The following is a 13,948-nucleotide window of genomic DNA, read 5'->3' as shown; positions in this document are numbered from 1 at the left end:
GAGTAGACACAAACATAGTTCTGCAAAGACATTGAGCAATACTAATTCATAGAAGTAAATAGGACTGGGCAATAGATCGATATTATATCAATATATGAGACTATTCAATTTTTTATATCGTAAATCGCCATGTGACACATGTGTTCTTTTTTTCACGGTTTTAAAGACTGCATTAAGTTAACATTTTCGGAACTTAACAGCCTGTTTTAGCTGTATTCTTTAATTTGCCTTTAGTCATTTTCCACATGACTGACGATTATACATCAACAAAGAAAATATCGCCGCAATATTAACATCGATGAAGAGCAGTAACTGGGCAACTGTTCGTGTAGCAGCACAATGTTAATTTAAGCTATCTATTATTTCACTGTCAATGCTCTTTCCTCGGCTTTTATTTGCGCTACTTCCCCTTTAAGAGAACCATGGCGCCTCGCAAGTCGAAGCAGACATTTTTCAATGTAAGATTTTTTCCTTGCATAAATTATGTTCATGACGTAGTGCAAAAAGCCAATTTTGTGGCAATTTTGTCCGACTTTACAGCTCAGATAGGATTTTGTGAGACCCCTGATGGATTTTTTTATTATCTGAACTGTTGCAGAAAGGGCATCGTCATTAAATATTAAGAGAGAGGAGATCCTAACATTGCAACCCTCCTTATCAATGCAAATACCTCTTTTGTGTGCAGTCACAGCGCCTGTCTGGAAGCTGAGATGAATTTTTAATTAGGTGTGACTGAAACAAACTGTGACAAGGACCTTTATAAAAGCGGGGGATTACAGAAAATAAGCTCCATTTACGCGGTAAGTTGGATATTTTACCCGGAGTCCAGTCGAGTCTGCTGCTCGCGCATAGCAGCGAAATGGCGAGAGGAAATGAGTTTTGGTTAATATGCAATGTTCGTAATTAGCATAATTTATATATTTATGATAAAGAGAGGGAAATACATAATATTCGCCCTCTAGGCATGGGTAGAGATGATTTCTGTCGCCTGTACTTGGTGGTTAGTGCTGGTGTTGAAAAGTGGCCGACGCGGCGAGACTTTTATTGGCCAGGATGGGGGTGGGGAGCTCATCAACACCCGATGAAGTTTTGACAGATCCTCATTCCTAACAGGGCATTGCAGCGGGATATGCACCATCTTGAATCTCTTTTTTTGGATCTGCGATACAAGAAATGTAACCACTTCATGGCCACGATCAGCGTGTTTCATTACGTTCTCTGCAGCAGAAGTGAACACACCATGGCCTGTTTATAGGCCCCTCCAAATAGTCGGGTCCTGCAATGACAGAAATAAGTACGAACAACAAAAAAACAGCCCTCTGCATGTGGTTCTGTTTTAACTAGCATTTGCCCAGGTAGTGGACACACTGTGGGCTAACAGGGGTCACCATCATGTAACCTGATATTTAGTTTTAATTTCTGAAATTGCTGCAAAAACATTAGGAGTGGATTAAGTAGAAGCAAGACATTTTTCAGAGTTATTTTTATAATGATACCATACTGATAACAATGTTTGTTTACCCAGAATGTCAGGAAACAGTGACTGTGGTGGTGCAGTGAGCCATGAACTCCAAGGACCCCCCTGCCAAAGATGCCCCACTCACTGTCAATGAGCAGGTAACACTCACCTGTGTGTTAAAGCACGACGAACGGCCTTCTCTTCCCACTATAACCACACTAAACTTAACCAAACCACGAAAACCTATGTTGTCCTCAAGTCCTCTGCTGCTGTTTGCGCCCGCCACCCTCCATGTGTCAACATACCATATCACAATGGAATGATTAACCTTCACAGAAGTCCATTGAACCCAAGACCCACTTTTGTGTTTGTTTTATCGCCTAATAATTCCTGCGACTGTATGCTTTTCAGGGATAGCAGTCTTCAAACTGCCATGCTTGATAATAATTTGTGGTTTTTCTCTGTCTATGTAGTCAGCAAACAAAAGAAACGCTGTGGAGAGGAGCTTTGACGAAAGCTCTTATCATTGTTTTTTTGTATACCCATGCCTTCCTGTGCTTCTCATTTGAGTTTCTTTTTCTTGTTTGGTTTGGGTCATTGTATCTAACGTGCTCGGCTTCTCTGTTTTCCTTAGCCATTCACTGTTTGACTGCAGAAGTCTTTTTTTTTCAGCCATTTAAATCCTGCACTTTGAAATTCCCTGCTAAAGACAGCCAGGTATGCCTCCTCCTCCTCCTTCCTGCATTGTCTCTCCGCACCTCCAGCCTAGGTTGTCTCGCTGTCTTTCATATTGGCATACCATGAATCATCTTAGAAGTCAAAATCAGATTTCCTATATGTAGCTGAAGGGGGAGTTGATGAAGTAGAGAAATACTAAATTCAGTTCTTGGCAATTTTTGTGACCCTTCAGGTGCTAGATCAAGCAAGACATTTAACATTACTTTTTAATTTATTTTTTATTTATTTACGTAGGCGTTTCACACACTAATAACACAATTATAACTAATTTATCTTTTATAAAATTGTAGAACCCTGAATAGAAAATAGAATAGTGTACTGCAGTTTATTTTGAATATGAGTCATGTCAACTTTTACTCCTAATTGCCGTGCAGGTCATTGTGATGTCTGGCCATGAGACGATTCGTGTGCTAGAGGTAGAAGTCGATGCGACCCTGCCACCATCCGTACCTGATGTGAAGAGTGAAGCCAGAGCTGAGGAGGGAGTGGCTCGGCCTGCAGAGCAACCTGAGGCTGGCAGCACGCAGGACGTGCCCCAGAGCACCGGGGTAGTAGGTAAATCGCGGTCATACTAGATAATGACGAATAGCAGATGACTTATTATTCATACATGGACATGACACAGGTGAACTGAAATGTTAATGGCAGCTGTGAAAACCACTTCAAATGTCAGTAAGACCCGACCGTGGCTGTGCTCCCGCAGTGCTGGGCGAGCAGCATGTGGTGTCTGTAGAGGCTCCTGCCCCTGCTGTCCAAACGCTGACTCCCGCTGTTCCCGTCAGTCTGTCCCTGTCGCAGCCGCAGGCCGCCATGCCCATCACCGTACAAGGCTGTCCACAGGTATGGCTGGGAACTCACACACTGACTACATAGTCATCATAAGTCATCAGAGAAAGAAGGTTGTAGTCAATAGTTTTCTTGTTTCATTCGTTTGTCTTGAAACCAGGGACAGAAATTAACAAGAGTTCGGGGATGCATATCATCCCAAACACCTGATCATACAGCCTCAGGCAGAGCATTTTTTTTCAAAGCATACCACTGCAACAATAAAACATCAAATACCCAATATGTTAAAAAACAAAACAAAAAAAACCTCCACAGTGGATTGGAGAAATATAGCATAGTTGAGTACAATGCGATGAAGCATTTATTACTGTTATCAGTAAAATTACCCCTGTAAAAACACCAGAATGCAAGTAAAAAGAGACAAATAAAGTAAAAATATTGTCTGAAAAAATCAATACTCTGTTAATCCCAGTCACAACTCTTTTAATATACTACCTTAGGTGCTGACCCAGGAAAGTTTGGCCACTCTGATGACTGGAATGATGGCCCAGACTGGATCCCTGGGGCAGCCCCTGCTCATTCCCCTCAGTATGGCAGGCTCCATTGGTGGCCAGGGTGGTCTGGCTGTTCTCACCTTGCCTACCACCAATGTAGCTACCATCCCCGGGTTCACGACAGCTAACGCGGCCGGAAATCTCCTCAAACTGCCCTTTGCTGGCCTCCAAGGTAAAACACAAACTCTCTGTGTATGTGTGCTCCCCATTTAGCTTCTCATATGGAGATTTCAGACTACAATACCAACATTTTTAATTGGTCACGCTAGTGGCCAGTAGCTCCGGCAGCCGTAATCCTGCACGCACCATGCGTCACTTTTTAATGATGATGATCACACAGTTGGGAGTTCTGGATTAGCAGAGCCAGTCTGTCATCTCCCATCTCCCTGCCAATCACGGGTATGCATGGCACATGCACGGTCAGTGTGCATGCTGGTGTTTGGTGGAGCAGAGGGCGGGGGGGGCAGGTCTGGCCTGCTAGTAACATAATCTCTGTTGTTGTTGCTCTTTCTTTGAGACATTGCGACACATCTTTAAGTTTTTCCTGCACTGTTTTGAGTGCCAGAGGAAAACAGTAAATGAGAGAACTTTACTCTTGTCTCCGACTTGTAATCAGAACAGTACAGTGAGCATGCATAGCCTATATGCAACTGGGAATGAATAAATTCACTACAGATATGATGACATTATTTTGGGGTGTATTTGGCCTTCTGCAGGACTCTTTTGCGAAAAGCTACTATATGAAAACTGCCATGATGATTGTGTTAACGTGTTTCGTGTGCATACTATAAACTAAAATCCTAGGAATAGCAAAGTCAGTCCACCACTTTAGTCCACACTCAAATATCTCAACAATGGGTGGATTGCGATTACATTTAGTTCAGATTTGCCTTGGACTTTATGTCTAGCACCAACAGGAGGTTGACATTACACTATTAGATGGATTGTCATGAAATGTGGTTTAGGCATTTATGTCCTCCTCAGTATGAATTGTAGCTCATTTGGTGATCTGTTAACTTTTTAGTTAGTGTCATCATCAGGTCAAAATGAATGAACTGTTTCTAATGCTTTTGGTTTATAACCAAATACCTGCAAATGTAATGACATTCCTATCCGCCTCAGCTGTAGTTTTTGTTTACTGTTAATTAGCAAATGTTAGCATGCTAACACACTAAACTTACATGGTGAACTTGGTAAACATTACACCTGCTAAACATCAGCATGTTAGCGTTGTCACTGTGAGCTGGTTAGCATGCTGACGGTAGCCTTTAGCTCAAAGCACCGGTGTGCCTTAGTACAGCTTCAGAGACGCTAGCGTGGCTGTAGCTTCTAAGTCTTGTGAAAATGTTTTGAGTCTATATTGTGACACTGAACTACAGAAAATAACAGGCTGCAAACTCTTGACCTTTTACTCAGCTGCGACAGTCCTGAACTCTGTTCAGCCCCAACTGCAGACAAATGCCCAGACAATGTTCCAGCCGCAAACAGCTTCCATGCAGCAGGTGCAGGTGACGTCTCAGCCAACACAGGTGACCAATGCACAGGTCACCGCTGCTCAGGTGGCGGCAGCCCAGGCCACCGCGGCCGCCACTACGTCTCTCAGTCCAACATATCCTTAGCAGCACTCCAGACTGCAGGACTCTCCATCAATCCTGCCATTGTAAGAACGCTGCCTGTTCATACTTTCTGTACTGTTTATATTGTGTGAGTCGTGCGATTTATTTTTCTGTGCTATTGACAGACGTTGTGTGTTTTTTTCTCCCCAGATCAATGCTTCTTCTTTGGGAGCTCAGCCCCAGTTCCTCAGTTCCCTCACCTCCACTCCCATCATCACCAGTGCCATGTCCAACATGGCTGGCATCACCAGCCAGATCATCACAAATGCCCAGGGACAGGTGGGTGTCATAAAATAATGCCACTCAATTTCTATAATGTTATGTGATGTTCTATTTTGGAGTTTGGATTGGAACTATGATGTCCGTCTTGTGTACTTCCTCCCAACCGCCTTCACTGCTCTCTACGTTGTACTCCATGCTGAAGGAAAGATGCTTTAAATATGAGAAAATAACATCATCTCTTCCATGGTAGTGTATCATTAGCCAAAAAGACTTCTAGGGCCCTATTTTAACGTTCTAAGCGCACATCGTGGAGTGCCTGGCACAAGTGCGTTTAGGGCGTGTACAAATCCATTTTTGCTAGTTTAATGGCAGAAAAAATGGTCTATGCGCCAGGCACATGGTTCAAAAGGGTTGTACTTATTAATCATAGTGTGTTTTGTGCGTAACATGCAATAAAACAATCAGAGGGCCATCTCCCACTTGCATTTTTTGAAATATGCCAGGTCCATATGTGTTTGTGTTATGTTGTGAATATGTAAACAGCGGTTGTGGCTCAGCGGTAGAGCGGTTGCCTGCCAATTGGAAGGTTGGTGGTCCCATGTCGAAGTGTCCTTGGGGCAAGACACTGAACCCTGAGTTGCCCCTGATGCTGCGCATCGGAGTGTGAGTGTGTGTGAGTGTTTATCTGATGAGCAGGTGGCACCTTGTACGACAGCCTCGGCCACAGTGTATGAATGTGTGTGAATGGTGAATGTATCCTGTATGATGTAAAAGCGCTTTGAGTAGTCGTTAAGACTAGAAAAGCGCTATATAAAATACAGCACATTTACATTTACATTTAAAAATAATGCTCCTCTGCTCCTCTGTCAGCTCTAGCCACTGAAAAGAAATAAGAGGAAAAATCAGGCGAATTACAACAGTCTGATGTCATGTTGCCGGAGCTCATTACTATTCATGAGCTTGCCCAGTTGAGCTAGGTAAAGGATGCTGATAGCCAGGCTCTCATTGGCTTGCTATTAGCCAATCAGAGTCAAGCAGCTTAGCTCGGTGAATATTAATGAGAAATCAAATCGAGCTGAGTCTTCCTGCAGGCTTTCTATACCACAATAGAATGACTTGAAACAAGGTAACCAAGGCAGTTTTTCCACAAAATGTTACAGAGTCCATTGTAGAACTTCAGACATTACAAAAGTAATTAAGTACTTGTGGCAGGGCACCTTTAAAAGCCAGGCGCGTTTGTATCTTGATGCATTGCATAGTGTGTGCGAGCTGTGTGCCTAGGCACATTTTACTAATGCTCTGTAACAATAACAATGAAATGCTGCGTTGTTGAATTTGGACCAGGTTTTTTGTTGGTCAGTGGCGCAATCACTTTCCGCTGCCTCAAAATACTATAGCAATACGCCAAGAATGCACCTGAACAACCCTCCCTGTAAGACCAGCTCTCCCATGGTGCCGGGTGCAGGATATGGCCCTTAGACTTTGATAGACTGAACACATCTCACATGTTCTCCTCACATAGTTCCATTAACGTTTTTTGGACATGATCCTGTTGAATCACAACCTCTCCAAGGACAGTGGCAATGCTTTTGTGTCTGTCGGGGGGAATAAAAAAACCATCCTCTAGTTTACATCAATCAGCAGTGCTATTTCAAGTCAGTGGAGCATAAGACAATTTCTCTGAAAACAGATTTGTCCCCTAACAGTTCCATTACTCAATTCGACCCTTATTGCAGTTTGGGTTGGTGTTTATTTTTTTCAAAGGGACTTAATCCAAACAGGCGTACTTGACGGTTTACTTTTTTTTTTAGGGGGTTTGTGTGGCAAAACCCTCCAGAATTCACTCTTTAATTTTTTTGTATTTTTTTTTAAAAATTCAAACCATGTTTCGGTTTGGGGAACCCCCCCCTTTTTTTACACCCGTTTTCTCGGGCTGAGGCACGACAACACCCCCCCTCCAGGGTTTCCGGGGGCTCCGGGGGCTCCAGGGTCTTCGGGGCCTCCGGCTCCCAGGTCTTCGGGGGCTCCGGGCCCCAGGAGTCCAGGGGCCCCCTGGTCCAGGCTGTCACCCCCCAGCTTTTTTTCAACGCCCAGGCCAATCTTGCCACACTAGGAATGGGTCTCATTGGGCAACCTCTGCTGCTGGGGTTCTGCCAAACCCCTGCTTTTCCAACCTTACCAAACCTTCCCACGGGTGAAAAACAAAACTTTTTTCCTTTTTTAAACTAGGTCTTAAAGGCCAAAATGCAATCCGTTTATTTTGTCATTTTGCATCAAAATTAATTATCCGATTATTTTTTTTTTTTAAAACCAAAAAAATTTTTCTGCATACTATTTAAACTTTTCACATCCTTTTGCTTTTACATTCCTCTTATTTGAAGTTTTTTTTGTACCCTGTTTTCTACCGGACGAAATACCACGGGATTTTCATACCTCATTACGGTGCCCTTAAAAAGTCTGTGCTGCTCTCTGATCCCAAAACAAATTTGGGCAACGAAAAATTGCTGCTATCCTTTAAATTAGCACTAAACTGGTTAAAAACAAATAATAACACTTCCTGCAGGACGTTAAAGCTAGCTACAGTAGAACTGGATTAAAAAGGCTAAATAATAACACGTTTCCTGCAGGGAACTTAAAGCAGCTCGTAGGAACTGGATTAAAAAACTAACTAAAAACCCCCTACACAGCAGTACCGTTAAAGTTGCTACAGTAGGGAACTGGGTTAACAAGGGTAAATAATAACACGTTACACTCAGGGGAAAGTTTAAACCAGCTCGTAGGAAATGGTTAACCAGGCTAACAAAACCCACACTGCGGTAACGTTTAAATTAGCTACAGTAGGGAACTGTTAACAAGGGTAAATAAAACCCCGTTCACAGCGGAACTTAAAGTTTGCTACTAGGACGGGTTAACAAGGCTAATAATGACACTTTTCCAAACGTAAAGTTAAAGTTGCTACCTAGGGGCTGGATTAAAAAGGCAAAAAGCTTAAAAAAAAAACAAACAAAAAAATTAAGTCAGAATGTGGCCGGTGCATTTGATCGTGGGGCCAAAATAGGGGTTGTGATTAAATTTTGACTTTTTGTGCGCCCTAATTTACACTGTTGCCTCTCAGCAAAAAGGCACTGCGGAGTACTGGGTTCTATCCCGTCTCTGGGCAGGACCTTTCTGTGTGGTTGCATGGGTTTCCTCTGGGTGCTCTGGTTTCCTCTCATCACTACAAACATGCGTGTTAGGTTAGTGCTTCTGTCAGTGGCAAAAAAACTGGAGTTGGTCCCTGGCCGCTGCGCTGTGGCTGCCCACACATTTTGTTTAAAAGTGTGTAAAGGCCCTAACACACCAACCCAACGGCTAAGCTTTGGCAGAAAAGGCAGTCGGACTGACTGCCTCCCTCAGTTCGCCTCGGAACACAGCGAAGCGATGCTGACTGCCGACGGCAGCTGATTGGCCGAACGCGTCACGCGGGTCTGGTTTCTCCAGAAATTCAAAGCCAGACTGTCATGCGCCTTGTTCACAATACGATCTCATATTTTACTAAAATAGTTCACCAAAACGTGTTTCTGAAAACATTTCAAGCGAGAAATAGGCCGTGCAGCTGCTGAATCTGTCTTCATTTCAGATCGACAAAGGTCAGTTTAAAAGATTTTCATCAGCTTTTGAGAGACTCTAGTCCCGCTCATCCTGTTCTGACGACTGCCGGCAGTGCCCGCCTTCCAACCGAGCATGTCAGGTCGGCCGAAATGATGGCCGCCGGTCCCTCCAACGGACGACAGCACAGAACACAGCAAACAGACTTGAGTCACAGACCTCGCCAGACTGTCCGACGGCCAATTATTGGGTTGGTTAGCGCCTTTAGGGCTGAGAAATGACAATAACGGAATCTTATCTCATCTAAAAGCTGAAACAGACCAAACTGCTGAATCTTTGAATAGACACAGCTAATTGGCGGATTGTTTGACTATTCCTGATGGTATTTAAATATGATAAAACTTTGCCATTTTGTCATCTAAGAATATAATTTATTTGTTCCCCCGCAGACTTCGGTAACAACTGTCAGTCAGTCACCAATTGTCATCGCCCCGCAGCCGTCTGTACTGAAGACTGCCACCACGCTCTCCTCCACAGTACCCATCACCTGTGGAGACATTGCAAAAGTGGGCCAGCTTGTCAGCAGTATGTACGCCTGCTTCTCATATCCAAACATAGATCCATTTTAAGTAGGTAGTTATTTTTAACTAGACTCTTTGCAATCGTAGAACCCCAGCAGGTAGTCAGCAGCGAGGAAGGCATTAATCTGGAAGAGATTCGAGAGTTTGCCAAGAATTTCAAGATCCGCCGGCTGTCCTTGGGGCTTACTCAGACACAAGTAGGGCAGGCACTGACTGCAACTGAGGGTCCGGCCTACAGCCAGTCTGCCATTTGCAGGTAAATTACTTCCCTGTTCATGTTGTCTTACATATGGAAACTTTCCTCAGTAATGTAATGTATTTTCTTCTCTCTTTATAAAAGCGTGTATACAGTGCATTTGATATGTCTATAGACTGACCCAATTTCACGCACACAAATAACAATTTAGAAGTGGAATGTAGTTAAGGCCCCCCCATGCCAACATCTACTCTCATTATGTCAGTGCAGTCATGCTTAGTGGAGTGAGTGTATCACAGCAACATATACAGTATATGACATTTATATGTAAAAGACTGTAGTATTACATCCTTAAATGAATGTATCTATGTGAATGTGTTCAGGTAACTTAATCCAAACACGTCTTCATTGCTTTAGCTACATTCGTCATAGAATTAAGGAGATCTGTGAGTATAAATTGTATTGTTTTGTGACATATTTTTTATATTGTTTATTTCCTATATACATAAAAATGATTTTACAAAATCCACAGTAGGTGGAATCATATAGAGCCCAAGCTAGCTGTTGCCTGCTGATTCCACTGTTTATGCTATGCTAAGCTAAGCTAACCAGTTATTGGAAAAGAAAACAATAAGCAGGTTTCCCAAAAGGTGGAACTATTCCTTTTAAATTAACATTTTCATTGCTTAGGCTACTTCCATACAGAAAAAATAAAGACGTCTAGGAGAATACATCTTAAGATTTCTTTTTTTTTAATTGTTGATCTTAAAGTGGCTTTTAATATGAACAGCAATTGGGAATGGCCAATATTTAGAGGTAAGTAAATTAAGTAAAATAATGAGACATTTGTCAATAGGTTGGTTAAAGCTTGGTGAGCTAATACCCAAAACAATCACAATTTAATTTCTGCAATGTGCATTCATAGGGAGGAAATTGAGATAAAAGTGTGTTGTCGGGAAATAGTTCAGACTGAATTTTCTTTCATACCGCAGGTTTGAAAAGCTGGATATCACGCCTAAGAGTGCTCAGAAGCTAAAGCCGGTGCTGGAGAAGTGGCTGGCCGAGGCCGAGCACTGGAACCAGAAAGGCCAGCAGAATCTGATGGAGTTTGTTGGCGGTGAGCCATCCAAAAAACGCAAGCGGCGTACTAGTTTCACGCCGCAGGCGATAGAAGTTCTTAACTCCTACTTTGAGAAGAATGCCTTGCCAACAGGCCAAGAGATTACAGAAATTGCGAGAGAGCTGAACTATGACCGAGAGGTGGTGCGAGTATGGTTCTGCAACCGGCGACAGACGCTGAAAAACACGAGCAAAATCAACGTCTTCCAGGTTCCGTAGCGACCTCCTTCTGGGAGGGTTTGCCGCTGATCTTTTGTCGCTTTTTTTAGGAAGTTGGAACATTTAATACAGCAACACAGATGGGAATTGTGTTGTGAATACAAGCCAAACTCTATTAAAGAATACAAACTTTTTCAGAAAAGGAAGGAAATTACATAAAAGTGTGTAATTTAATAATAATAGTGTTATGAAGCGGTATATGTGTACACAACTCCTGTGTGATGGGTACTAAGTCAAACTGCATGGTCTTTTTTTATTATATACAGTGATGATAATACACATGTCATATTTAAAACATTTGGATAACTTTTATACAAGTGGTTTTCTAGGCTATCTCTCTGACTCATACTAAGTGACAGTGCATTGAGTCACATTGATTTTAGTCACATAATTGTCACTTTGTCACAAACTCTGAAATTACGCTGGTATTTAAATAACATGCTTTTGGCACCATGGGTGTTTTCAAAATGCTTGCTGCTCATTTATTTCATATTTAGGTAGTATTTCTATTGCGTGAACAGCTTTGCAAACAAATAACTATTCTGACAGGCATAAGATTTGTAGACTAAAATAGCTTATTACCTTATTTTCCTCAGAATTAGTTGTCCAATTAACGCCAGACTTTGCTAACTTTGGACTCCTGACTTTGCAGCAGTGTTTAAGGACAATCATCATTTTGATATTTCTTCATAATTACAAAGATGAGCTTAAAATCTGTAGTAATTTCCTCTTGTGTGGCTTTGATATTTTTATTCAGCAGCGTGAAAGGTGTCACGCTGCCGTGGCTGTCAATAGAGAGGTTCCTTTCTGAAGGACAACCGGTTCTTTTCAAAATAATGCATACTTTATTAAATACAATAAAGTTGTAGCCTCGGCTATTGCCTATGATGCCACAACTGTAAACTGATTTTAGCTTTTTTAAATGATTTTTTCATTTGTAAGTTACTGGTCATGCAAATACACATACTGTATGTGTGTGAATCCACCACAGTATGTCCTGTTTAATGTGCTTCTAATACTCTGAGGGTGTTTTGTGTTTTCCTCTTTATTCACTGTTGTCACTCTTCCCCTGGCTTGACAATGTTTCTGCTGCATTTTTGAAATCTTAAGTTAGATAAAGTATGTTTTAGGAGGAGTTTAATTGGCCAGTTATGAAATTTGAAATACTCTCTCGTTGCCTAAAAACATACTGAAAGCGCCAATATTTTCTAATTAATCTTACTAAGCCTAATATCGATCAAATTACTGAATTAAAAAAAAAAATGTAATCGACTGTTCAGCCAAGGAAGGTGTTTTGTGGTTTAATGTGTTATGACTTTCAATGTGAATGAGTTTGAAGAGTGTTTGCATGTGCAGTCGGAAGTTATTTTCTGTAGGAACCATACTACGGCGTTTTTCTTTGTATTTGCCAATTCTTCAAGAATTCTTTGCACTTTAGTGACAGCAGGAAAAGTACAGTAAAATGGTTACGAATGGTTTATGTACTGTGCAAGGGTTCAGTTATGTATTTCTGCATTTCAATGTTTATTGAACGGCAAGAAATCTTTGCTTTGCAAAATGTAGCGGTACTGGCAAAATTGCAATCATCAACATCTATCTCTAAGATTAACTTACTTTTTTGCAGATGAAATGTAAAATACTGCAGATTAAATATAAAACCTAATATGCATTAATCCCGTTCTTTGATTTTGTGACTTACATGGTGAATTTGATGGTCCAGCAGGTTTTTTTTTTCTTCTTTTGAATAAATAGACCTATTATATTGCAGTGGACATATACATCCAGTATATGCTTAACCATACAAACTAATTCATATTGCAAAGGTTATGCTTTAGTGTGTTTTCCTTCATGCTCAATATTGGATAACAATATTTAATATTGTTTAATGAAATTATCAATAGAGAAAAGAAGATCTAAACTAACAAGATATATCAGCTATAAGTCATTGGATTTTTGCAAAGCACATAAAATGTGAGAAAAGGCGATAAGAAGTTGAATGCTATCTGTCTTTCTGTCAGAAAAATCCAATAAATCCTGTTTTTATTAACCACTCCTTATTGTTTTGGGTATATTTCCATATGAGAACAGAACTGATGAGGACAAGCTGACGTACTGGACACTCCAGGAGATGACAGTAGTGAAAAACATTAGGATGCAAGCTGGCGGTAAACCCAAGATGAAGAAGAGTGGGGGGGGGGGGGGGGGGGGGGGGGGGCTGACAGGGAGATGAAAATGCTAATTTTTCAGGCCATTATCAGGTCTGCTCTTGATTATGGATCAGCTTCTAAAACTGTTCTGGCTTGGTTAGATGTGGTGCTGGCAAAGGCTTTGAGTAGGGTTTCACGAAATTGACAAAATGTGATATTGAGATATTGATTAGGAATATTGCAATATCGAATTTAATTTTGCTATTTTTAAACAAGTAAAATTACAAAAGTTATGGGAAATAGCATCGTACAAGGTTTTATGTGGATTTCCCAAATTTCAGTATGACACGTTATGCTGTAAACCATTTAAATCTGAGCATGTGCAACTCACATCTACACTTGACTCACATTGGGTAGTGACTACCTGTAAAGGACGACGGCCATTTTACAACCCCCTCTCCAGATGTTTTGTAAACATTGTAGGGGAGTTTTTATTTCTAACATTATTCTAGCAACAGACATTTACATGATAGTCTGGCGTTATAATTTATTTGCCTTTGGTGTACTGTGGAGTGGGTAAGACTGTTTTTAATGGCAGGCTAGCAGATACTGTTGACTTGCGCTAGCCTAGCACCAGAAAACTCTGCAACTGGAAGGATGAAAAGTGTTGAAAACTGTCTCCACAGATAAAAAACACACTGGCTAACCTGGAAATAAGGTCCA

At 41.5% G+C, this 13,948-nt stretch overlaps 1 protein-coding gene across 1 annotated transcript; it reads left to right on the top strand.

Annotated features, from left to right (window-relative positions):
* The first annotated feature begins 394 nt into the window (after positions 1-394).
* LOC116692270 (POU domain, class 6, transcription factor 1) lies at positions 395-13,126 on the top strand. Its single transcript, XM_074783862.1, is given in 14 exon segments — positions 395-800; positions 1,526-1,617; positions 2,572-2,752; positions 2,901-3,037; positions 3,484-3,709; positions 4,954-5,130; positions 5,133-5,197; positions 5,304-5,436; positions 7,269-7,401; positions 7,403-7,485; positions 7,488-7,558; positions 9,401-9,548; positions 9,632-9,800; positions 10,733-13,126. Coding segments are annotated over 13 exon segments (1,923 nt in total). The 5' UTR covers positions 395-800; positions 1,526-1,563; the 3' UTR covers positions 11,079-13,126.
* Positions 13,127-13,948: the final 822 nt, after the last annotated feature.

Source organism: Etheostoma spectabile, chromosome 7 (assembly GCF_008692095.1).
Source record: "Etheostoma spectabile isolate EspeVRDwgs_2016 chromosome 7, UIUC_Espe_1.0, whole genome shotgun sequence".
NCBI classification, from domain to species: Eukaryota; Metazoa; Chordata; class Actinopteri; order Perciformes; family Percidae; genus Etheostoma; species Etheostoma spectabile.
Note: the sequence above shows the minus strand (reverse complement) of the source record. Positions and strands in the feature narration are given on the sequence as shown.